This window comes from Gallinula chloropus, assembly GCF_964237585.1.
Source record: "Gallinula chloropus genome assembly, chromosome: 16".
In the NCBI taxonomy this organism is placed as follows: domain Eukaryota; kingdom Metazoa; phylum Chordata; class Aves; order Gruiformes; family Rallidae; genus Gallinula; species Gallinula chloropus.
The window spans coordinates 10,735,622-10,760,790 of record NC_140101.1 but is presented as its reverse complement, the minus strand read 5'-3'; the positions used below and the strand labels follow the sequence as shown (position 1 = coordinate 10,760,790).

Genomic DNA, 25,169 nt, shown 5'->3' with positions numbered 1-25,169 from the left:
GGTCGACGGGATGAAGTTGCTCCTCTTCCTCACTTGTCCCTTAGTTGACCCCTCTCCCATATTTGGCCATCTTTATCAGCAAGCTCATTTATTGGCTACTCAATTTCCATGGTTTCTACTTCTAAGTTACCTATAACTCAATTCTATGCTTGGTTAGCAACTTACAATATACGTTACACAATCATTCTTACAAAATCAGAATGTTATGACCTGTTTCAAGGTACATGCAGTTTACTGAACAAAGGCTCATCTATCACATCCTTCTCTGCCTGACAGCTCTCCAGCCAACCTCCCCCAAGCCTGTAGCTCTGCATGGGGTTGTTGTGTCCCATGTGCAGCACTCTGCACTTGGCCATGTTAAACTTCATCCTGTTGGTCTCAGCCCATCAGTCCAGTCTGTTCAGATCCCTCTGAGGAGCCTCCCTACCCTCAGGCAGATCAACACTTTCTCCTGGTTTAGTGTCATCTGCAAACTCACTGAGGGAGCATTCAATCCCTTCATCGAGGTCATTGATAAAGGTGTTGAGCAGAACTGGCCCCAGGACTGAGCCCTGGGGGATGCCACTCGTGACCGGCCTCCAGCTGGATTTGGTTCCATTCACCACCACCCTTTGGGCCCGGCCATCCAACCAGTTTGTAACCCAGCTGAGGGTCCACCTGCCAAGGCCAGTAGCAGCCAGTTTCGCAGTCAGAATGCTGTGAGAAACCGTGTCAAAGGCTTTACTGAAGTCCATGCTTTCACCCTGGATCTTCTGCCTGGGGAAGAGGATGGAACAGCCTGGCTTGTGAGCGTGGTTAGTGGCAGGCTCAGAGGAGCAAACCCATCCAGAGGCATACAAGCCCAAGGAGGAGAGGGTAATAGCAGTGGGATGGAGTGAAACACGCAGGGACATTTTAGGGGACTCTAAGACACTAAGACATTAGAGACAAGCATTTTCCCACCAGGCATAACCCCAGATGGGCAGGGCTGTGGAATAGGACTGACCCCAGGGCCATGCAGAAGGCAGAGCATCCCTGGGGGTACCCCTCTCAGAGCACATCAGGAGGGCAGAGAAGGGGGTATACAAAGACCCCCAAATGGTGCTGAGCCACTCACTGAGTCCAAGCTGGGGGGGAAACTTCAGTTGAAGAAAATTGCCTCAAACCAGGGCACAAAACCACAGATGTGTAGAGCTCTTTCATTTTTGTACAGCCAGGTACCAGGGCTAAAAATCCAGGAATGCTGAGACACACCAGCCAGAGGGCATGTGTGCAGCATGCAGGCTGAGGGACCAGCCCAGAGCAGCAGCAGAGCCAGGCATGGCCACCACATGTGACAAGGGCAGAGCATCACCTAGCCTGTGCTGATGCCCAGCAAACAGTGCCTGCCAGACCCCCAGCCCCAGGGCTGAGGCCAGGTTTGCATATCCATCACTCATCTTCCCAACATCAGACCCATCCGGACTGGGAGAGGAGCCTGGTCATTCTGCACACACTAGAGAAAACAGAGGGAAAATTAGTGTGTGCTGGACAACAGGGGGAAAGGAGCATTTGTGTGGGACACAGCCCAGCTCCAAGCCATCACACCTCCCTGCCCAGCACTGCCTGAAGGTGCCAGCATAAGGGCTGAGCTAATGATCCTCACTGCTGGGCACCAGAGCACAGCCACATGCACAGCAGCCAGATCGTTAAACCTCTCACAAACACAGCAGGGAGAACCCTTTGGCTGTGGGATGAACATCTCACATGGCCCAAGGCAGACACTGGAAGGTGCCTGGCCAAGGCTGGGGAGAACATCTGCTGGGGTAAGCCACCCCCGTGGGGGAACTGGAGAGAGACAAGGCTCAGAAGTCATTTGGTGGCTGAGAAGGAAGTCCTATGGCAAAAGATCACCTCCCTGCTTAGCTCAGCCAAGGGAAGGCTGAGATAGCTAGAGAGCTCCAGCAATGCCAGGGGAAGCTTGAAGCACCAGGCTGGAAACTCATCAGCCAAATTCCATGTAAAATCAGACATCACTCCTGACCAGTGCAGTGTTCTGTGGGCAGGGGTAAAAAACCCCCTTACACCAATATACCCTCTGCACAGCAAACACAGTGCCATGCAAACCACAGGGTGACAGGAGCAGAGCCCCAGTGCTCCCAGCCATCCCCACACCCAGGTGGTCCAGGCTGGCCCAGGGCAGAGAAGCCTGATTACACCTCCCACCCATCATTAGTCACAGATCACAGCTCTGCCTCCTCCATCGGGACCAGCTATTATCAGCTATTAAGCAGACATTTCCATACAGCTGGTTAATTTGATAATGCTGCAATTATCTTGGTTTGTTAACAAGATTAAATTGCTAATTGGTTTGATTAAGCACAGAGCTGCAGGCACAGGGTGCCTCTCAGCTGGTATTGCTCACAGCCCAGCACTGATGGCTGCTGTGCCCAGTGCAGCAGTTCCTTCATGCAGACAAGGGCAGGGCAGCAGCTCAAGAGGGGTTCATCATCCCTGCTGCTTGAAGCCTCTAGATCTCCATATGAAGGCCTGGAGAAGTCCCTCCTTCTGCCCAGAGACAGAGCCTGCTTTGCCCTTGTCACCACTGTCACCTAGATGCTGGCCCAGGCAGGCAGGAGACGACTATGGGGCTGGAGAAGCTATGGGGACATCTGGTCTGCCTCCATCCTGCTTCTTTCTGTTCAGGAGCACCAAAAGTTAGACCCCCCTGAGGCAGTGCCCCAGCTGCACACATCCCTGCATCAACAAGTCCTCTGCTGTCCCCTCCCAGAGCACAGGTCTGTGCCACCACACACAGGGTTTCCAGCTACACCCAGCTCACCACCACAGCTGTACTGGGGAGCTCCCATCACCACGGGTTAGCCTCACCCATATCCCCCATGCAGCCAGCACCCACCCAGGAGGAGCTGGGCAATGCCTCAAAACACACACAGGGCAGGATCACCCATCGCAATAAGCTCCTGACAGTGTGCTTTGACTGAAATCCTTTGTCTCCAGGGAGGAAAGGAAAGGAATCCCCCTCTGCATCCTAGGTGTGTGCCAAGAGACAGCAGGAAAGGCAGCGAAGCCTGTGCTGGTGTTTCCATGCTGGGTCTTCCCCTGTCATCTGCTTCCCCAGAGCTAGAGTAGCCTGGGGATGGAGGGGGCTGTTTTCTCTGCCTTGGGGCTTACCACCATGGGACCTTCTGCTGGGACATGCTCACCAGGTCTGGTGCTGGAAATGTGGGTAAAGGACCCAGCTTTGGGCTATAAACATCCACTGTGGCACGTCACAGCCACAGCACAGAGGGCAGGTGGCACAGCAGGTCTGCCTTACTCCATCTTCCCTCAAAAGAAGGGTTTGGGGGTCAGTCCCACTCAGGCCAGTCCCAAGGAAACACCCAGCACTCCCTGACATCCCAGGGGACAGGATCCAGAAGGGATTGCTCATCCCTGGGAGCTGCCAGTACCAGAGGGACAGCCCCTCTGGCCTACTCCAGGGTGCAGACAGGGCAGAGATGGACAAGTCATGTCTCACACACCCCTTGAACACCCAAGTGTCTCTTAATATCTCCTTGGCACCTCTCCCTGCATATTTTATGCTCTGGCTCAGGAGACTAGGCCTTCCAGGTCTGAATACAGAAGAGTTTGGTGCTCCAGAGTGATGTGAGACCTTTTCAAAGGATGATTCAAGCCAGTCTAATAAGAATTACTGCAGCTTTGCAAGCTCGTGAGGAGAGGGTTATTTAACTTGCCTGGCCCAGGAGTGGGAAGCTGTAGTCCCAGCAGGCTGCAGCAATCCCATTGAATCCAGAGGAGGAAAATCTGAGCAGATCCACCCAGCAGCAGCTCTGCCCGTGGTCAGTCCCCATCTCCCCTGCAGAGAAGCAGCAGCAATTCAGGTAGAAAAAGGAGTCAATACCCTTCTGGTCCCCACTAGAACAAAAACACATACACACCTCTGCAGAGAAAGCCATCCTCACACTGCTGAAGGCTAACAGATGGGTGAAATCCCTCTGTGCTCTCTTTGTACAAACTCAGGTCCTCACCTGGACCAAGCCAGCCTCCAGCTGCAGGGAAAGGGTGGCCAGAGCCAGAGCTCTCACACCAGCATTTTCTCTCTGAAGACACAGCAAGGCCCTTTTCCTGCTCTAGAGACTCTGTACAAACCTGCCTTGGCTTGCCTGGCCATGGTGCATCAGAACCCTTCCCAAATGCAGTGAGGGGTACTGTGTGGCACCAGCTCCCACTGCACTGGGAGGGCAGAGGGGGAGCCAGGTCCCAGACTGGCAGAGGGAGGCTGCAGCTGCTCCAGGAAGCCTTTGAAGAGTCAGCGTGGGAGATCCTTCTGCTTGGCTCCAGCACGGCACCCCTGCTGTGCCCCACACCCAGCCTCTGTGGCAGGCAGCCCAGAGCAGTGGGCTCTGGCAGAGGACAGGGCTGCAGCCCCGGGGATGCCAGAGCAGCCTGCTGCAATTCCTCACCTGCCTGAGACCCTGCCAAGCCTCACAAGCAGCTTGTGACAAGATCCTTCATTCCAGTGCAGCAGCCACATTCTCTGTGATGGCCAAGAGGCAGCAGAGCCATGCCCTGCTCAGCTGAGCCACCTGGCTCCATCCTCCCCCTCATCCCACAGGAACCCTCACCAGGCTGCTCACTGCTACAGCAGCATGAAGCTGCAAACCCAGGAAGCCTGTCAGATGCTGGCAGGACTTCCCTGCACCAGGGAGCCAAGGGAAAAGGCTAAAAAATCCCAAGGCACTGCCAGCACCCTGTAGCTGGGGGAGATCCCTGCATGGCAACAGCCCCTTGTCCCCACACAGAAGGGGAGTGAGAAGACAGAAGTCTCTTTCCTCTGCATCCAGCCACAGGGCATGGCAGCATGTGCAGGGGCTGAGCCCAAGGTTAGGCAGCAGTGCTCCAGGGACAGACTCATAGCCCCTCAGACAGCCTGACACCTGCATTCAGCCAGGCATCTCAACAGCCGCTCTGGCAGAGCTCTTGCTCCTCACATGGAGCAGCAGGCAGAGCTCCTTCCATAGGCACCTGCCCCACAACAGCCCCACTCACACACCAACCTGCAGCACAGGCTCAAGCCAACACACACACTGCAGGCAAGGCCAGCACCATAAACTCACCATCACTCCTAAATCTGACAGCACAGGTATCAGGGTACTTACTTACCCCCTCCCAAATGGGGCTACTCACCCACAGAGGAAACCCTCCCAGCTAAAACCAGTACCCCTCCATAACAAGGTGCTGGAGGAGGGGAGGGTGGGGTCTTTATGCTATAGGGCAGCCCAGCCCAGCTCTGGCCACTCCCCAGCCCCAGCTGAGGCAGAGAAGCCATTTCCCAGCTCCTCTGGGTCCCAGCGCTGGCTCCCTGTTAGCACCAGCAGCCTTGCATGGGGGAATTCCTGCCTCCCCAGCCCCGCCGGTGCCAAGGCGCACACAGATGCTCCTTTCCCCGACAACTATGTAGGTTAATAACATGCAATGTGATTGCAAGACACAGGGAACCGCAAAGCTATGTCAATATTTAGCTTTTACACATTTGGCTAATTAGAGAGCAACCTGTGATTCCCTCCAAAGGAGGCACGGCTGCTTCGCCCCCCTCCCTCCCCTTCTGTTCCCAGTTCAGATGGGATAAACGTCAGCTCATTATTTCTGGAGTTCGCTGGTCGCAAACGGTCTGTCCCAAAATGCTATTCCCAGGCACTGGATGTCAGAAATCATTATACTAAATAAAGCCTCATGAATGATTCATGGGGCTGGGTTTCACATTAATCAGGGAGATGGGCAAAAGCAGCGCAGCATCTCAGACCGCCCTGTCGTGTTCTTGCCCAGGCAGGCGAAGGCAGGGCTTTGGCCCTTCAAGGCACAAACCAGAGATCTGAGAAATGCCCTGCTCCCAGCATGGCCAGAGCCAGGGCAAGTGGACACCAAAAGCAGCCAACGGGCTGTTGCCCAAATACTTTTCTGCTTCAGGAGCTCCTGCGGCTCAATCATGTTAATGAGCCCAGGGCAGCCCAGGCTGCTGCTCCGAGCATCCTCAGGGATGTACGACTGCTTTACGCATTAGCCCTGGTCCCCAGCGCAGTGCCGGGCTCAGGACTCACATACTGACTCGTGTCTCTGTGTGCTACAGCCACTGAAAATGGAATAATGTTTCTCTGAGGAGTCATCCAGAGGCTCCTTCCAGCACCCAGGCACACAGGGCTTCTACCTGGACACCACGCTGCCTCCCAGCACGGGCTGTCCACCAACGGGACACAAATTCTTCTTGGGACACAGATAATTCTTGGGACACAGATGCTTCTTCCACTGCTCTGAGACTCTTGGTACCTGAATCTACCTTAAAAGGTGAACCCTGGACCCCATAAATCAATCAAAGCATGAGGGGAGCCCACAGCCTGGCGATGGGCAGGAGGCAAGGGAGTGTGGGATTCCACGTGCATTTTTCCCGTCCCTCTCCCGTCCAGCCTGGCTCAGCCAGTGAGCTCCATCCTCGGGTCTGCCCCTGCATCCCTGGCTGCTCCTCTGCTGCTTGCTCAATGAATCCTAATAAGAAACCCCTAAAACTACAAAAATGCAGCAACAGGAAGCACAGGCAGCACTGAATGGCAGGAAAAATCCATAGCTGGTGCGGTAAAAGCTGGGCTCTGGCATGTGACAGCAGCAATTCTCCATGCAGCAGCAAAGGAATATCTATTAGGAGGCTGAGGAGCCATCAGACACCCCTGTTCCTCCCCTGCTGTGGCTCTGCAGCCTTCCTGGGGCCAGCAGTGAGTCACCAGATCCCAAACATAACCCTGATCTGATGCAAAGACACCTGCCTGGGGCGGAGCAAGCGATTCCTGTGCCAGCGAGGGGCTCCCCAGAGCCACCCCACTCCCCACTGCCCCTGTGTCTCGCGGGGTGGATTGACAGTGCTGCAGCCCCATCAGTTCCAAGTCCTCTTCCTTGGATGGAGGTGTCCTGCCCACACAGAGCTGATGCCCACAGGAGGGAGAAAGGCAGAGGTGGGATGAAGGGAGCCAGCAAGTCCCTCAGCATCTCTCATGGCCTTGAGATCTGAAGACCCCTCTCACCACCCTCAGCACAGCCAAACACTCCCATAGGTAGCCTGAAGACAGCATCCAGAGACAGGTGAGCTGCTCCCCCACCCCAGCCCATGCCCTGCTGGTCTCTAGCTGTAACTGCTTCAGCTCTCATACCCTGGCCAGCACAGATCCACAACAGAGCCCCAGGGCAGGTTGTCTGGCCCTCCTCTGGCCCGTGCCAACCCCCCACCTGCACTTGCCATGGGATCTGCAGAATGAACCGTCTCAGGGAAATGGCCTCTCCCTTTATCCTGCCCCCCTAATTTCCTGGAGAGACCGATTTCCAGCTTGCCCCCTCCCATCATCACTAGCCACTAAGGCAGTGCAGTGCCTAGGGCAGCACCAGGGCAGGGAGCAGCCCTCCCTGCTCTGTCCTGCCCAGCCGTGCCCAGCGAGGCTCAGGGGCCACCATGCCCCCCTCCTCCATAGCCATAGCCGTGGCTATGGAAAGCCAAGTGCAGGGTGAGTGCCTGCACTGCACGAGCCTGTGCAGAGCCAACGGCTCAGCTGCATGTTTGGTTATGAGCCTGACTCTACCTTCAGTAGTGTAATAATTAATTACAGTGAAATTTGTGCTTACATCTTCAGGGGTTCCTCCCCTGGCAGGGGAAGCACGCGGCCTGCGCTGCCCGGCCGAGCTGAGGTGTGATGATTAGTTGCTGTGACTCTGGCTGTACTAGTAAATTAAATGTGCCTGGGCTGCCTCTGGCACCGAGTTGAGGTGGCAGGGAACAGACCAAGTCCTCACTATGAGCATCTCCTCACACACCGTGCTGCCCAGCCCCTGGCAGCAGCCCTGCCTGTGATGGCTCCTAACTCCGTGGGGAGGGTGTGGAGAGGGCTGCCTGGCCCATGGGGAGCCCTGACCTGAGATGCTCCAGCAGATTAATGATGAGCCTGGGAATGGCCCTTGACTTTGCTGAATTAGATTTTGGGGATGTGTCCTGGGCTCTGGAGGGCAGTGAGACAACCTGGGCCAGGGACAGAGCAGAGGGAGTGGATGCTGCACAGGGGAGGTGGCAAGTTGTGCTAGGATGGAGGCAGTGCAAGTGGCATGTGAAGCCCTCCAGACAGTAAATCATGGCTCTGAAGCGCCTGCCCTTACACTGCAGCATCTCCCTGCTCCCTCCCCAGAGGTTTGTCATCTACATAAAAAATAGTCACCGCTGTGTTAAGACTCTCTGATTTTCCTCATGTTTCTGGTCACAGCTTCGGAGCCCAGCCACAAGCCAAGTCTCCAGCAAGCTCAGTATATTAATCTTGCCTGGCTTAGGCACCCAGCGGGGTCAGTAAAGCTCCAAGCCAAAAGAGTTTGAGGCTGTCAGAGCAGTGGGCTGCAGCCAGACGATACACCAAGAGCCTGTCCCACGCCTGCCACAGTCACCTTACTGTGGGGAGGCTGGGTGTTGTGGGTACATCCGAGGGCTCCGGTGCAGCCTTGGGGAGGCTCAAACCTGACGGAGGTTGAAGAATCTCCTGGCATGGAAGGCTGAGATTCTCCCCGATCCCTGACAGCAGCACCTCCAGACACCCTGTGGCTCTGGAAGGGAGATGGTGGTTGTGGGGATGGGACCCCCCAGAGCTAGTGGTCCCCACTCCCCTCATGCTGCTCAGAGGATGCTGCTGTCATGACTCTGGTCTCCCTCCTTGCCATGCTGGGGAGAGGCAAGGCTGTGCAGGGCCTGCTGATGGCAGGGGAACAGGGACAGCAGATGGCAGGGGAAGGAGAAGCCCAAACCCCTCCAAGCCGGAGCAGTCCCCTCTCAGAGCTCACAGGATGCCTGAGGCCAACAAACACATGAGCGAGTGCAGAAACCACCAGAAAACAAGAATACGAAGGGAAACCCAAACATCTTCGCCACTGAGAAACACTGACTTCTGCATCTGCCCTAATTTAGCTCTTTCCTTCTGGAAAGGACTATCTGTTAAATGCTTTGTGCTCTTGTCCTCAGCATTACTCAGCCCCCGTCGGCAGCTGATCCCCACAGATCCCCTGCGCTGGCAGGTACGCCGGCGCTCGCCCGCTCTATCCCACCCTCCCACGTGGCAGACACCCAGCAGCTCCAGCCTTTCACAACGGATGTCCAAGGGGCTGAATAGTGCTTGAAGATTTCCCTGTTAATTAAAGGAGCTCTGCAGACATGCTATATTCATATGTATTTTTTCCCCCTATTTTTTAATTTATTGCTACATCAGCTATTAAAAAAAAAAAAAAGAGGCAGAAAGAAGAAAGGAAAGGAGCTGCCACAAGCTGAGCGCCTTTCGGGATGACTCACTGCAGTCCTGAAATGGCTGCTGGCTTCAGGCTCGCCCTGCCTCTGCGCTGTGCTGCCATACTGCAGAAGAGACCCTGGAGAAGAGGTTTTGCCCCACATCCCCACATGGAGGATTTGCCATGTGCTTATTGACATATCCCCCACCTCCCCGGGCTTCTGCAGGAGGGAGGTTTGCCTGCCCCGGGAGAGGAAGATGGGGAGGCATGAAAGGAAGAGGTGGGGAGGCATGAAAAGAAGAGGTGGCGAGGTGTTTCCAGCTGACCTGATTTTCTGCCTGTTCCCAACTCCACGTCACTGTTTGGGAGTGGTGACATAGGCACGGGGCAGGCCCGTGCTGTGGGGAGCTGTGCCCTCCCAGCACAGCTGCAAACCTGGCTGCACCAAGCAAGGGCCCTGGCACCTCCATTTTCTGGGAAAGAGCCTTAAAAATGAGTCTCTTTTTCCTGCCATGGCTCACCAGTGTCAGTGTGAAGCCAGGCCAAGGCCAACAAGCCCTTGTCAGCTAATGAGAGGGTCAGGCCTTTGGCTTCTGACTTTGTGCAGCAAAGGGACGAGTCACCCCAAGTCCCCTCTGAAGGAGGCTGTGATGCCAGCACACATCTGTGTGGCATCTCTGGAAGGTGAGCTGCTTCCAGCCAGGGCTCCGAGCTGCAACAGGAGACATGGAGGTGTCTCCCCTCCCCAGCCCCTTCGCAGGGAGACCCTTCCAGTCTGGAGCATTATGGGCAGAGCCCCAGCAGCTCCCTGCCTCCCTTCCTGCTCATGCTTCAGCTCCTCTGCACAACTCAGAGGATGCTCATCAAACCTCCTGGTGCTCTGAGAGCTGGGATTTTTTTTTTTGCGGGGGGAGGACAACAGGGCTCAGGTCTGCCCTGTGCTGATGTATAAAAGATGCCCTGACGCGGAGATGAAGCGCTGGATGGAGTGGGGACCCTGGCAGCATGAGGCACGGCCCCTTCCCAGAAAAATGGCTGACTGAGGAATACTTTCAAAGGGAAAAGGAAATCCACCCTGATCACAGGGTGTCAGTGACAGGCAGGGAAAACCCCAGGCGGGAGCCAGCCCTCCTCCCACCCTGCGGGCTGCACCCCGCTGGGGCTCAGCACCTGCTGAGAGCTGGGCTTCCCAGCGCCCCGAGCAGACAAAGCTGGGCATGTTTATCTCACAGCTTCCAGGGATGCTCAGCCATTCCTAATTGCCATAAAAATAAATGCTTTTTGCTTCGGATCACAGAGCAGAGGAATTTCCCTCAGTTTTTTGGTTGTGGGTTTTTTTTTTCCCTCCTCCTTGTGTTTTGGTTTGGGTATTTTTTTTTTCTTTTCTGAGGCCTCCCTCAAAGCCTTCCCTTCCCCCTCCCTCCGCTGCCTTCCTCCCATGTAAACAAGCACACGGCACACACAGCCTGACACATCACACACATGGAAACACGCTGATGGCCCCACAGTGCCGAGTGCTGCCTGGCACGGGGACGGGGGCTGCCGGCACTCGCGGCAGCGGGGGGAGGCCGGTGTGCGGGCAGGGGGAAGGATGCTCGCCACCAAAAAGAGCTCTCAGCCAGATGCACACAAGCCTGGAGAAGGGTGAGCACCCGCAGGCTCCGGCTCCTGAGGCTGGCATCAGCGAGCAGACAGATCCGATGCGGAGGGTGGTGTGAAGTCTCGCCCCGTGCGAGCCGCCTGTCTGACACAGCTGCTCTGTGCCAGCTGCCGGAGCAATGAACCCTCGCTGCGTGGACAGGCGGCCCCAGCCGTCACCCCAGGAAGGTCGCCCATCCTTTCTTTCCTGTCTCTCTGCTCCGGCAGCTGACTTCTGGGGGAGTTGGTGTGCTTGCAGCAGTCCCCAGGCCATGAGGAGATGGCCGTGGGTGCCAGCAGCAGCTGTCTTACCTGAAACACAGCGTGTGCCATGCCTGGGAGTCACAGTCTTCAGTCACCTCTGAACAAGCCTTTAAAGAGACAACGGGGAGCTCAGCAAGCCAGAGGGGCTCTCTCCCAGGGGTCTGCCCTGGTGCCCTATGGACTCCGTGGCCCAAGAAGATGGAGCTGGATCACATAGAGGGCAACGGCAAGGGCAGAGGCACAGCGTCTGCCCGGCACAGAGTGGCACCGCTGCTGGGGACCTGCTCAGCCTGAACACCCGTGGCACAGGACAGCACGCTGCATCCCACCCAGCCCCGGGGGCTCCAAGGTCAGCGTCTCCTGCTTAGACACCTTTGCAGAGAGCTGGGATAGGCCAGTGCTGGGCGAGGCACGGACCCCTCTGCAGCTCCCACCCGTTATCCCGCGGGCTCTCCCGGCTGCTGAGGGCACTTCCAGCGGGTAAGGCCACGGGGGCAGGTGTACCTACAGGCAGGTGTCCTGTCCCACTGCCATCGTCGGCTTGGCCCCACACAGCCACCCCAGCGCTGCCTTCGCAGGGAAACCCACCCGGAGCGCCGCCCACCTGCCAGCCGGTCGTGCCAAAAATCAGGTCCCGGTGGGCTTCCCCGGGCATCCCCCTGCACAGAGCTCAGGGGCCGCCCCGGTACCGGCACGGACACACGGCTCCGCTCCGGCTCTATCGCAGCCGCCGGGGACAGGGGACCGGCCGCGCCTCCCCGCTCCCACCCCGCGGCTCCGGGAGGGCGGGCCGGAGGGCGGCACCCCCGGGAGGGGCTGCGGGGCGGGACCCCCCCCCCTCCCGCCGGCCCCGCGGAGCTTCTGCCGCCGCCGCCGGCCCCGCAGGGCTCCGCGGCTCCGCGCCGGGCGCGCAACGCTGCGGCGGGGGCGGCGCCGAGGCAGGTGAGCGGCGGCGCGGGGCCGGGCTCCGGTACCCCGGGTGCGGCAGGCACCGGCACCGCGGGGACCCGGGGCACCGGCTTCCCCGGGCATTGCAGGCACCGGCATCCCGGGGCGGGGCGAGGAGCGTGGGATCGGCGACCCAGGGAACAGCAGGGAGCGGGGCACAGGCATCCCGGGAACCCGGGGTACCGGCTTCCTCGGGCATTGCAGGGATCGGCACCCTGGGGCGCGGCAGGCACCTGGGGCACCGACATCCCGGGGTGAGAGGGCAGCCGGAGCAGCAGCATGCGGGGGTGAGCAGGGCTGGGGGCAGCGGAACACCGGGATGAGCGGGGAAGCGAGGCACCGACATCCCGGGATAAGCAGGGAGCCGCTCTACCAGTACCCTCATCCAGGGATGCTGGTGGGACCCGGGATACAGGGATACTCCTCCTGGTCCTTCTGCAGGCGGGTGTAGGAGCGTCCCTCTTCCCGAAGGCTTCCCCCCACGGGGGCTGCATCTCCCCCTCCCCAGGGAGTGGGGCAGGGCGCGGGATTCCCCTCCGGGGAGCTGTGTGGGACCTGGGAGCAGAGGCTGGCAAAGGGCAGGACATCATCTGCAGCAGGCGCTGGGCTGCCCGCTCGCAGTAGAAAGCCGAGCTATTGGTAATCGCCCCCTCCTGCACCCCGACACAGGCAGGGAGCACCCCCTAGCCCCCTTCCCCCCGCCGTCATCTGCATCCCCAGCCCTGGGCATTTTGGTGGCCTCTCGGCGCGCAGCAGCAGCTTATGATCTGCCTGCAGGGAGCAGCCAGCAGTGGGAATCCCCCCTCTGTGCCCCCCCTCGCTCGCCTGGCAACCCCCCCTCCCCAAAGAAGGGCTTGGTCCTGAGCATCTTCAGGCCGATGGATACAGGGACGCTCGGCGATGGGGACGGGGTCTGCAAGGACACTTTCGGATGGCCAGAAAGCAGGCGTGTCCCCAGCCCTGCCCCAGCACATGGCTGACGGGGACAGCATCCTGCAGGATCTCGCAGGTCAGCCAGCCCCACTCCCCCCGCAGGGACCCATCGGGGGATCCCCGGCCCCACCCCAGCCCCAAAGGCATCCCACAGACTTCCTCCAGCGCTTTGCAGCCACCTGGGACGTGCAGGGTCACAAGCCCGGGGTGACAGGCGTTTAGGACTGGGCTACAGGCACAGCATGAAGGGTTTCCTCCTTCTCTACGCATATCTAATGGCTCCTTTGAGACAAGCCACACGACTCCCTGCTGGGAAGCCTCGCTGAGCTGTAAGTACAGGGCTTTTTATTTGGACTGTTAATCTAAATCCATTGTACCTGGCTGGAAAAGCCCCTGTGTACAATACTCCCTGCGCTTGCTGCATCCTGACTTGAATGTCTATTAGCATCTTCCTTCCCACTCCCTTGGGTCCCCTCTGCCAGTTAGGATAAGCGTACATAACTTCCATTTGAAAGCCTTTAAGAAAGCAAAAAAAAACCCCCCAACGTTGTCAAGGGAAACTCTTCTGGCATTTCTTACAGATATGCTCGATCTGGTTTTATATTTTTTTTACTGTCAGAAATGCATATAGCAGAGATTTATTTTTTTTTTCTCCACAAGATACAGATTCATTTGAACATCCAACACCCAGCTCACACTGGGCTTGTGTAATTCTGATGGTTGTCTCCTTAAAATAGCTTACAATGTATTTCATCATTTACCAAGAAAAGACTGGCTTTATCTGTTCTATTTTTCCAATAATTCCTGGGAATTTGGGTTAGCTAAAGGAAAATTTTGCAAATTCACATTATTCCAGACAGACACATTTATATTCTCTGTCCATTGTGCTTTAAAATAATAAGAAACCCCCAACCCAACCTTCCCAAAGTCAGCTCCTGTTCCCCAGCAGATACCCCTGCAGATGTGAGGTGGGTGCCTACTTTGATGATCTAACAGGGGAGATCAGCCAGGTCTTAGTTCAACCCCATTTTGTTCTAAAGCTGAGCTTAGCTAGTCGTGAAACGAGTAGGCAAGAGTTATAAAACTATTAATTGCTGCTTCAGATGCCTGGATGAAAGCTGTATGTGGGCAGAAATAATTTGCTCTATTCAGAAGCGAACATCAGAAAGGAGCAGCTCAGACAGTTCACGACCCTTCTTGTTCTGCTTCCTGCACAGGAGGGGTTTCCCCAGGGTGCAAAGGCTTGCAGGGGCCTGACACCCACTGGGGCTTGGGGTTTTTTTTAAGCAGGGAGAGAGGTGGGAGCTGGTTCCCTCCTGGCTCTCGGTGTTTGGCACATCTCACCTAGAGATGCAGCGTGCTGGGGATGCTCCTGCTGAGCTGGAGGCTTTAGGCTTGTCCTGCCATCCCAGCGCAGCCCCTGGTAACCCCCCTCCCTGCCGCCCCATGCCCTAACCCAGCCCTAAACCCACCTTCCCATGGATTTTGGTGCCATTTGGCCTGCCCTCTGGAGTGGTGCTGAACAGGGCAGGTGCCGAAAGAGGCTGAGGATGGGTGTGGGCTAAACCGGATCCCAGGAACCCACTCGCACAGCCGTGTGTGTGTTTGTAGCCTGACTGCATGAGCATCCTTCTGGAAGGAACCTGGATTAGTCATCTCCACCCCACAGATGGGCTGCGTGATGTCTTCCCTGGAAAAGCTAATCTGTCTCAGAAATTCCAATTTATCCCTGCAAAGGAGCATTTCCACCCCTTCTGCTCCATTGCTTTTGTCTTAAGCATTAAAAAAGTTGATACTTCTTTTTCCCCCCTCCCCCAGGAAAGGCAAGACAAGGAGCCCATTAAGCTCTGGAGCTTATCACAAGCCGGCTGCCTCCTCCGGGCTTGGAGTGATGGGAAGCGCCTGCTTTGTGGAGCAAATCCTGTGTCTTTAAGGAGCCCTGGCTGGGAGATGCAGTGGAGTTAGCAGATGCCTTTGCCAGGCTATTTCACACAAATCTGGCATTTGCTGCACCCACAGCCTTGCTCAGCTTAAAAACATACCCCTAGGGTTTATTTCTAGCCGCTCCGCCGGCACTGCTCCTCTCTGGCTCTGCTCTGACCCCCAGATTTAGATCTGAAAACATCCCCCACGGTCCCTTCTGGTCTGACAAACCTTCTGAGTCACTGGAAATCATTCAGAGCCCTTCTCCTGCTTTGGTGTTTCCTCCATAAATTCCATGAGGTGTCCTGGGAGCAGCACACATCTGGGATGCGATGGGGTCCAAAGGGGAATTGGGATTCCCCTGGGGGTGGGGGGCTGCCCTCTTCATCTCACTGACCTGGCTTTGGTCCTCGGTGGCTGCTGTCTGAGTGGACTGTCCTGTGCGGGGTCTGGTGGCATCTCAGCATCACCACCAGGGATGCAGCTCCCACTGCCCGCCTGTGGCCTCTGTCCCTGCGGCACCCAGAAGTTGTGAGGTCGCTGGTGAGAGGAGACAGAAGGTGAGGGGTTTTTTTCTAACAAGCAGCTGGCTGATTCAAACCAGGGAGGGAAGCATTTGAGATGGGAAACAGGTAGGTCCCAGAGGTCTTAAATGCTCCAGTGACCTCTGCAGTGGCTGCAGAGAGTTGTGTTGGTACCAGCAGCAAGCAGAGCTCAGGAGCCAGTCGTGCCTAATAGAGGGGTTTTCCCAAAGCAGCTGATGCACAGGGAAGAACATAATTCCTCAACCAAGAGAGCAAACAGCATCCCTGCTGAGGACACCCAATGCTCGGGTGCCAGGAGCAGGGTGACTGAGTGGGTGCAGGGTTCTCCCTGCATCCCCAGGCGTTTTGACAGGTGAGGGAGGTGGAGAATGATTTCAAGGTGACACAGCAAGATCACAAACCTTTTTATTTGCCTTTTTATTCGTTTGCCTGTCCTGCATTTGAAGGTGTGGGAATGCTTCTCTCTATTAGATGCTTTCACTACTGCTCATTCCCAACACCACGCTTTCCAATGGAATTTTGGCCACACGGAAGAGCCCCATTCCCTGAAACACAACACAGACCCAAACGTTGATTTTCAGCTCCCTATCAACACACAGGGATTTTAAACCAGAGCCATCAATCCTTCAGGATCATGGGTTTGTTGTGTTTCAACAGCCTGAAAAATACTATCAGTATTTTACAGGACAGAACCCAGAGAGGAAACAAAGGCAACAGATTAATTGTTTTGACACTTCTTCCACTGAAATTCTCCCTTAAACTGACACCTCCTGTGGAAACACTTTGATTCTGGCAAACCTGGGAAGATCCCAGCACCATCTAAGGACTTTCTGACCAGGTCTAATTAGCAACATAGGCAGTGGGGGTACAGAGTGCCTTGGCAGAGTCCCTGCAGCTGTGATTCCGTGTGGTGGGGCAGCGTGAGACCTGTTTCTCCCACAGGGGAGGCTCTTTGTGGGATAAATCCCCTTTTCAGTGGCTAATTACCTGTTCAGACAAGGAAAGCCCCATGATGATGTGCTGGAGGTGCAGTAAATTGCCTCTCATAGGCCATTAGCAAAGGGAGAAGCTTTAAAAGGTTAAAAAAAAGAACAAAAGGGAAAGTTTGACCTGGATAAATAATTAGCATTTTGTCTTTTCCCCTTACATGCCACTGAAGAGCAGCTGCCCAAAGCCCTGCCCTCCCTCTGGCCCTCACTTTTCAAAATGTAAACATCCCTCCCCACTCCCCAGGGTGCTTCTGGTCCCCATGGGAGCACCCGGCATGGGGGGGAACCCTGTGTCCCCTTCAGCCCCGCTGTGTCTCACCCGCAGGTGGAACCAGCTCCTGCTCTGCTGATCATGGTCAACAAGACCTTAAATTACTGGGGTCCCAGTTTTGAGGAGGACGTTATCAACATCAACGTGGGGGGCCTGAGAAGGCGGCTCAGCTCCAGCGCCCTCTCCAAGTTCCCCGACACCCGCCTGGGACGCCTGCTCTCCTGTGACTCAGAGGAGTCCATCTTGCAGCTCTGCGATGACTACGACGTGAGTGCCAGGGAGTTCTACTTCGACCGAAACCCCGGCTTCTTCCTCTACGTGCTCCACTTCTACCAGACAGGGAAGCTGCACGTCATGGAGGAGCTGTGTGTCTTCTCCTTCTGCCAGGAGATCGAGTACTGGGGCATCAACGAGTTCTTCCTGGACTCCTGCTGCAGCTACCGCTACCACGAGCGCAAGCTGGAGAGCCGGCACCACAACTGGGATGAGGAGAGCGAAGTCAGCAGCGTGGACACGTCCCCCGATGAGATCTCTGACATCAACCATGACTTGCTGCACTACAGCACGCTGCGCTGCGGCAACGTGCGCAAGCGCCTCTGGCTCACCATGGAGAACCCCGGCTACTCCATCCCCAGCAAACTCTTCAGCTTCGTGTCCATCAGCGTGGTGCTGGTTTCCATAGCCACCATGTGCATCCACAGCATGCCTGAGTACCAGGAGATGGATGAGAATGGCAATGTGCTCGATGAACCCGTCCTGCACAAGCTGGAGTATTTCTGCATCTCCTGGTTCACCTTCGAAGTGTCTTCTCGCCTCTTGCTCTCCCCCAACCCCAGGAAGTTCTTCAAGCACCCGCTGAACCTGATTGACATTGTCTCGGTGCTGCCTTTCTATTTCACCCTTGTGGTGGACCTGACCATGGGCAGTGACTCGGAGCTGGGCAACTTGGGCAAGGTCGTGCAGGTGTTTCGGCTCATGAGGATATTCCGGGTGCTGAAGCTGGCTCGGCACTCCACCGGCCTGAGGTCGCTGGGGGCCACCTTGAAGGTAAACAAGCTCTCTATCTCCTTATCTACTCCTACAGTCCTTGGTAAGGTGAAGGCCTCTGGTATGGCCAAGGGACGTGGACATTCCTGTTCCCAGTGGGCTCTGGCTAGCATGCTTGGGGTGGTGGGCTGGCTCACTAGCCTGTACGTCCACTAAAGCAGCCAAGTGTGAGGAGCACTGCATGAGTCCTCTGTGTACTCACGCTCACCGTAAGCAGGGGTTCAGCCCACTGCTTGTAGACTCTGCTTCATGCAGAACTGGTGCTTCCAGGGACTCAGCCCCCCCCTTTTCCACTTGCAAGCCCTTTTGCACCATGTTGGAACAGACTCAACCATGCATGGGTGGATAGGGAGGTCCCACCAGAGGTGGATCAGTGCCTAGCCTGGCTGTGAGCAACTCCCTGAGCAGGGACAGGGCCAGCCAGCAGTTGTGGGTATGCCAGCACCAGCATGTGTGGCTCTGACCTGCTCCTGTCCCTCATCTGAGAGAAGGGGGAACTCCCTAAGGTCATGCTGCCAGGTAGCCAGAGGCCAGTCTCCAACCCTTGGTGGGAGATTGAGATCCTGGTCCAGCTGAGCTGATGCTTGGATGCTGCTGAGTATGATGAGGTTGGGACTGGCACACGGGTAACCTTGGGTGGCACAGAGCAACAATAGAAAAGCAGAAGGTTAGTTGCAGGGCCTGAGACAACAGCCCAAGGCAGGCTGCATGTCCCCAGCAGAGCCTGGGCTGCCAACAGCTGTTCCTCTCTGCTGGAGAGGCTCAGGGAAAGCAGGACACGCGGGGCTGGAGAAAATATCCCAGGACCATTTGGTCCTCAGGAGGAAGAGCTGGATGAAGTGATGCTGAGACAGCGAAGGACCAGGGTCCAAGCATGCTGGGATGTGGCACCACTGCAGGTTTGGTGAGAGGAGGTCCTCATGCTCCATGTCATGTCCCAAGGTTGCATCTCTCCAGACCCCCCTGCAGCAGCCCCAGCCTCCTTCGATAAACTGAGATCAGTTGTGACAAGGGTCACAGTATGAAGCTGTCACAAAAACCTCACCAGCCTGGCACTGAAGCCCAGACCTCTATCGCTGCAGCTTGGCTGCGCAGCACCAACCAGCCAGAGTGCCCTGTGCAGCTCTGCTTCTGCCCACTGTCCATCCCTCATCCATCCCCCTTGTGCTGAGGGCCACGTGCCCAAATCTGGGGTGGGTGGAACTGTCCCCTCACCTCCCATGCTTACACAGAAAATTCAGAGGGTGCAGAAGCCAATTAAACTCAGCCTTTAATTGCCTCTGATTCTTAGTGACCACACCAGGAGGAATCCTAAAGCCAATCTGTGAGCTTGATGAGATGCAGAGTAACACATGCTCCTAGTACCCCACCACACATGGGACTTGTGCTGCTCACAGGGAGGGGATCACCAGGGCAAACATCTCCCATCCTCATGGGATCATCTCTGGTCCTCACACTTTGACCAGAAGGCTGGTTTGCAAGCACTTCTCATGAGATACCCCCACATTGTACCCCCTGTGCCAAACAAATGGCCAAGGAAAGCAAACTTTGTAACAGAGCTTACCATTCCAAAGGGATGCTCTCCTCCCATGCAGCTCCTGGCAGGGGCCACAGCTCCTGGTGCTGCTCCCACCCAAGGGCCATCCCAGGGTGACATGGGCATGGCTGCAGCCACCCCATTTCTCACTGCTGCAGCCATGGCAGGGCTGGCATGGGACATCCTGGTGCCATCAGGACTTGGTTGTCAGGCTTGGACCTGTTCCTGCAGGTGAGCCATGGAGAAAAGCAGCCCTCAAGTGTGGCTGGGGACAAGGATGGGCAGTTAGTAAAGATCTGCTGCCAACTTCCACTGGGAAGCAAGACCTATGCCCACAAATCCAACAGGAAAATACAGCTGGCATCCTTGAAACCTGCCAAAAATAGGATCCAGGCAGGATTGTTTGAGATGAAGATGCCCAAAGTCCTGAACATCCACCTTGGAAGGGCGATTAGGAAGTGTCAGAGCAGCGTAACACTGCTCACAGTTTAGATAAAATCCTACTCGTGGGAAGGGCTTCCCGAACCCTTTCCACACTCCATGTAAGCGTGAGCAGCACGTTGCAGCAGAGCAGGGCCTGCTGAGCTCATCATCTTATTAAGCAGACAGAGAAGATCCGGGGAGCCGGCAGCATCCCGGCTCGGGCCTCTGCCGCGCCGCTGATTCACACAGAGCGTGACGCGCTGGAAAGCGCGGCTTCTCGGGGACTCCGCAGCCAGCGCCGAGCGGGGATGAGCGAAGGCACGAGCCTGACGCAGCAGCTTGGCATCGGGATTTACTGGGCACATAAATTAACAGCGTCCCACTAATCATCATTTCCTTCCTCTCGCGAGCGCGTGAAGCGGCGGCAGAGGGGGAACGGCTGCGAGCAGCCAGGAAGCGGGAGCGATGGCTCTGGCAAGCCGAGTAATTGTTCCCCTGCCACAGAAGTGCTAGCAGAGGGATTTCTGCTGTTTGTGCATCATAAAAACCCTGAGCTGTCTTCAGACTGCCTGGGGCCTGATCCGGGCTCTGTTTGATTTGAGGAGAGGCTTCCCACACGCCGCTGCTCTTGCTCCCCGCCGCGCACAGCCGCCGTCACCGCGCGTGCAGCCTCCCGGCTGCGGGCTCGGGGCCCCATCTCCCACGGGCAGTTGATAGGTGTTAGGCACAGAGTAATTTAGGTATCCACAGGGATCTGCAGGAGTTGCCATCCATCCCCTTAGGGGCCTAAATACACAAATAGGTTGGAAGAGCCAGAGCTGCACGTCCCCCTGACAGCGGATGCATCACCCTGCTGTGGGTCATCTCTGCGCTTGGTCCCCATGCCCGTACCTCCAGCCATCCTCCAACCAGGCACTTCCACTTCATCTGTTCTCTGCAGCAGCGGAGGAAAAACATGCATTTAGCAGGGGAAGGAGCTCCCTGTGGGACCCATAGCTGTCCCAGGGGTGGGCAGGCAGACCACCCACCAAGGCAGGAGCCCAAAAAGGCAACTGCTGGGGTGGCTGCTTCCCTGGAGCCTTTTATTAGCCAGCATCACCTTCCTAAGCCTGCACCCCACCCAAAGCCCAGCTGCAGGTAGCTATCCCTGGATCGATGGGTGGATCACAGGTTTTGAGAAGTGGTTGCAAATAGGTGACAGCTGGTGCCTGAGGGTCAGCTGGGACAGGCTGCCCAGAGAGCCTGTGGGGTCTCCTTCTCCAGAGAGCCACAGCCCTCCTGGATGAGATTCTGTGCTACCTGCATTGAGGGCTGCTGGGGGGCTGGACTGGACGATTTCCAGAGGTCCCTTCCAACCTCGACCCTTCTGTGACTCTGGGAGATTCCTGGAGCCTCCCCCATGCTGCAAGCCCTGACCCCCCAACCTTGCTTGTAAATTAAAGCAGTAGGAGCTATCGAGCTGCCTGCGTTCCCCCTCGCCTTCCCTCTCCAACACATCCCAGGGCCATAACTGATACTCTTTAAAGATGTGTGAGGTTATCAGTCTCTGCTGCTCCCCAGCTGAGACATACCCACGTGCTGCTCAGCTCCAGCCAGGAGCAAGCCTTTCATGGCCAAGTGATACATCCTTGAAACTCAGTGGCTCTGAGCTGTTTGTCCTTCCCAAGGAGCTCCCTGGGAGCTGCTGCAGGGTGTTTGCAGCCAGGGGCATCAGAGGAGGATATAATGTCCCCTTGGTAGTACTGGCATTAGCTGAGCAGCTTTTGCCAGCAGTGGAAGCAAAGCCTCCTTGCTGCCTGCCACGGATCCACCTCCTTTGTCTCGCTCTTTTCCCACATCTTCTGCCATTTGCTTTGCTCACACCTTGTTTTGTTTAGTCATTATGTGGCCTCCACTGAAGCCTTCTCTGCCTGGCAGGAGGCTGGGAAAAAAGCCCCCGGGACCCAAGCTCTGCTCTCCTTTCCTCCAAAGATGGAGAGCAACCTGGCACACCAGTGGGCAGAAGGAGCCAGGAAATTCACTTCTCACAGCCAAAACGCAAGTGGACTAACCATACTGTGAAGCTGCCTTGTCTCCCCACTGCCCACGGTCCTTGCCTCACCCTGGGCATCTGGCACAGGTTTATGCTTTGCTCAAAAATCGAGATTATCCATGGAAAGACTGCAACACAAGTGTTTTAGTTTGAAACCAGAGCAATGATGGCTTCATCACAGAGTGCTGCACACCTCTGCTGCTAGTCTGTGCCCCCAGGTCTTGGGAGATTGGGTGACCCATGGTCCCTGTCCCACTGTGGCTCCCAGAGCCCTTGGGGAGGGGCTCACTGAGCAGCCCCTTGTGGGGGTGGGTGCTAAAACAGCTCACACTGCTAATGAATGGATGGATGGATGGATGGATGGATGGACGGATGGACAGATGGATGCCCAGAATGAACCAATGACTGGGGCTACTTAGATTCACATCAGCTCTGAGCTTCACTCTCATGGAAGAGCAACAAAACCTAAGGGGAGAGTTTCTGTAAGAACCTCCCTCCTTGGGTAACAAAGGGTTAAGTGGGTGCTGTGAAAGTAGATGTTGGGATACTGGAGCAATCAGGTCCCTGGGGCTCTGGCTGCGGGGTCCGGGCAGCTGGGGAGCCTGGGGCTGTGTCCCCAGGTAGGCCCTAGAGCTGAGCCTGCAGCAGTGGCCACGTCATCCCTGTGAGCACATTGCCTGTGTCTGGGGAAGGGACAAACCACTGCCCTTGGAGGCTGCTTCTTCCGTGATTTCTGGGGCCTGCCAAGATAAAAGGAAAACGTGTCAAACCCCTGTTAGCTGAGGTCAGGTCTGAGGGAGCTGGGGGGCACAGGAGCTGGGCAGCACACAGCCCCTTTCCCTCCCAGCACTGCCTCCCCTTCACAGGCTGGGGGAGGGCAGAGGGGCAGCTGTGGGTCCCAGGCCTGCTTTCCTGTCTGCCCCCTCGCCCCAGGTGTGGGTCACCCACACACCCCCTGTCCTGTCTGAGTCTGGCCCTGCAGCGGGACATCCCCAAGCAGAGGTGGGCAGAGGCACCCAGGGAGGTGCAGGGAGTCTGGTGCAGGGCTGCACCTGCGCTGCCAGACCCCAGTGTCCTGCGATGGGTGTGGTGGCACCCCCTGACCACCACTCTTCTTTGCCTTCCAGCACAGCTACCGGGAGGTGGGGATCCTGCTGCTCTACCTGGCCGTGGGGGTCTCTGTCTTCTCTGGTGTGGCATATACTGCCGAGAAGGAGGAAGATGTCGGCTTTGACACCATCCCAGCATGCTGGTGGTGGGGCACAGTCAGCATGACCACTGTGGGCTATGGCGACGTGGTACCCGTCACCGTGGCAGGCAAGCTGGCTGCCTCGGGCTGCATCCTGGGGGGCATCCTGGTCGTGGCACTGCCCATCACTATCATCTTCAACAAGTTCTCCCACTTCTACCGCAAGCAGAAGGCGCTGGAGGCAGCTGTGAGGAACAGTGGGAAGAAAGACCTCGAGGACATGGAGAGCACCTCCAGCCAGGACCGAGACTCGGAGGCTCTGAGCGAGACCTCCCTGGGCAGAGGCAGCCCCGACCGCCGTGGTCTGACCCCCAGTTCCCACTCCACCCCCTGACCCCACCGCGCTGCGGCACTGGGGCCTGTGCAGGACCCGCTTGCTCACTGCAAGCACAGTATGGCTGTTGCACCAGGACACAGTGAAGAGCCAGGTTCTGTCCATCTCCCACCACACCTGGTGTCCCCCCAGCCCTGCAATGGACAGGAGGGGTTGGAGGAGATGCCCAGTGGGTGCTGGGTGGTTCCAGCTCCTGGGACATGTCTCAGCCTTCATTCAGCGACATCCCCGCTCCCCTGTGGCTGCCAATGGAGACTGTGGTGCTGGACGTCCCCCTGTCAGAAAGGAAGCGAGAAAAAGAGGAATACAGGTGACCCCCACTCAGGCACTGCCCGGGCTGCATGAAGGAGAGTGTTCCCCTGCCCCAAGGTTTTGTATGTTCCCCTGCCCTGAGGTTTCATGTTGGCCAGGGTGGGGTTACACAGCCTGAGGGTGAGGCAGCCCCTGACCCACCTGGCTGCCCTTGCAGGTCCTGTGCCAGCTCAGCACCAGCTCCAGCCCTGACCTCATCCTATGCCCAGGTGGGAACAGCCTCGAAAGGCTCAGCTGCCCCACCGGCCATGGGGAAGAGGGGGTTGGGAAGGAGTCTGTATGGGAGGAGATGTGGTGTCCAGCTCAGCGTGAGCCCCACTGTCCCCAGCCCTTGCAACAGGACTGGCTGGACCTCACCTTCCTCCCATTGCACCTGGGTTGAACTGCCCTCCCACATCGCTGTCACCAGGACCCCCAGGAATCTGGGTCTGGGGGCTGTGCTGGGGGTGGGACACAGCCGGGAGCACGGTCCATGCAGGGGGGCACCCGCTGGGAATGACCCAGCAAAAGGGACCCTGCCCTCTGAGGCAGGAGCAGCCAGGGGGGATGGAGCTGGGAGAACCGAGGGGCCACCCCCAGTGGGGGTCTCCCTGCCAAGCCCTTCACTCCATGAGGCTCCCCCGCTGTGGGTACTTGTTTTGGAGGAGGAGCTGCTCTGTGGCTGCTGCCTCAGCCTCTGGCGCAGAGAGGAGGCAGAGTCCCTGCCAGGGGCCATCGGGAAGTGGACCCGGGGGTACGCGCCTGTGCACGGGGAAGTGCCTCAGCCCTTGCTGCGTGCTCGGAATTCCCGCTGTGGGAAGAGCTGTGGGAGCCCAGGGGTTGCAGGTGATGGGGGTGGGGGGGATGACCAAAGCCACGGGGATTCAGTTCATGCCTGGTCCCGCTTGCCACAGCCCCCAGCCTGGCTTTGCTCTGCAGTCTCATCCCTCCCTGCCTGGGGTCAGCCTGGAGCACTGTCTGGAGGGGGGGGGGTCACCTCTGTGCCCACGGGGAGCCGAGCTCCCTGGGTGCAGATGCATTCCCCTTCCCTCTGCAGGGAGCAAGCACCCCATGTCTGTGGGAAGAGCAGAGGGGAGCTCAGTCACCGCAGCCTCTGAGCAGCTCATGGTGGGCAGGAGGTCCATCTGTGAGCCAGGGCCCCTTCCCACCCAGCTCCCCCACCATTCAGGGCTGCTCCCAGCACAGCATTAATTCCCTACAGAGTTTTTCCTTGACCCCCTGTTTGGAAACCGTGTGGCTCCTTTGTGCACAGAGGAATACACCCAGCAACACCTGTTTGTTCCAGGCAGGAGAAACGTGCACCTCATCAGCCCCAAAACATGGTGATGGCTGCAGGATGGCCCCAGGCACCTGGATTGAGGTGTTTGCCACAGGTTGCGCTGGTTAGCATTTGGCACAGCCGCAGTGACTGGTGCTGGCTCTGCCTGTAGCAATCTGCTCATTGTGGGGAA

The 25,169-nt window shown here is 57.1% G+C and overlaps 1 protein-coding gene across 1 annotated transcript; it reads left to right on the top strand.

The window, feature by feature from the left end:
* Positions 1 to 12,442: 12,442 nt before the first annotated feature.
* On the top strand, positions 12,443 to 23,406 carry KCNS1 (potassium voltage-gated channel modifier subfamily S member 1; the record flags this gene model as incomplete). The annotated part of the gene is made up of 3 exons (XM_084271730.1): positions 12,443 to 12,475; positions 16,839 to 17,831; positions 22,951 to 23,406. 3 exons carry the CDS (start codon positions 12,443 to 12,445, stop codon positions 23,404 to 23,406), a joined length of 1,482 nt encoding a protein of 493 aa, XP_084127856.1.
* Positions 23,407 to 25,169: the final 1,763 nt, after the last annotated feature.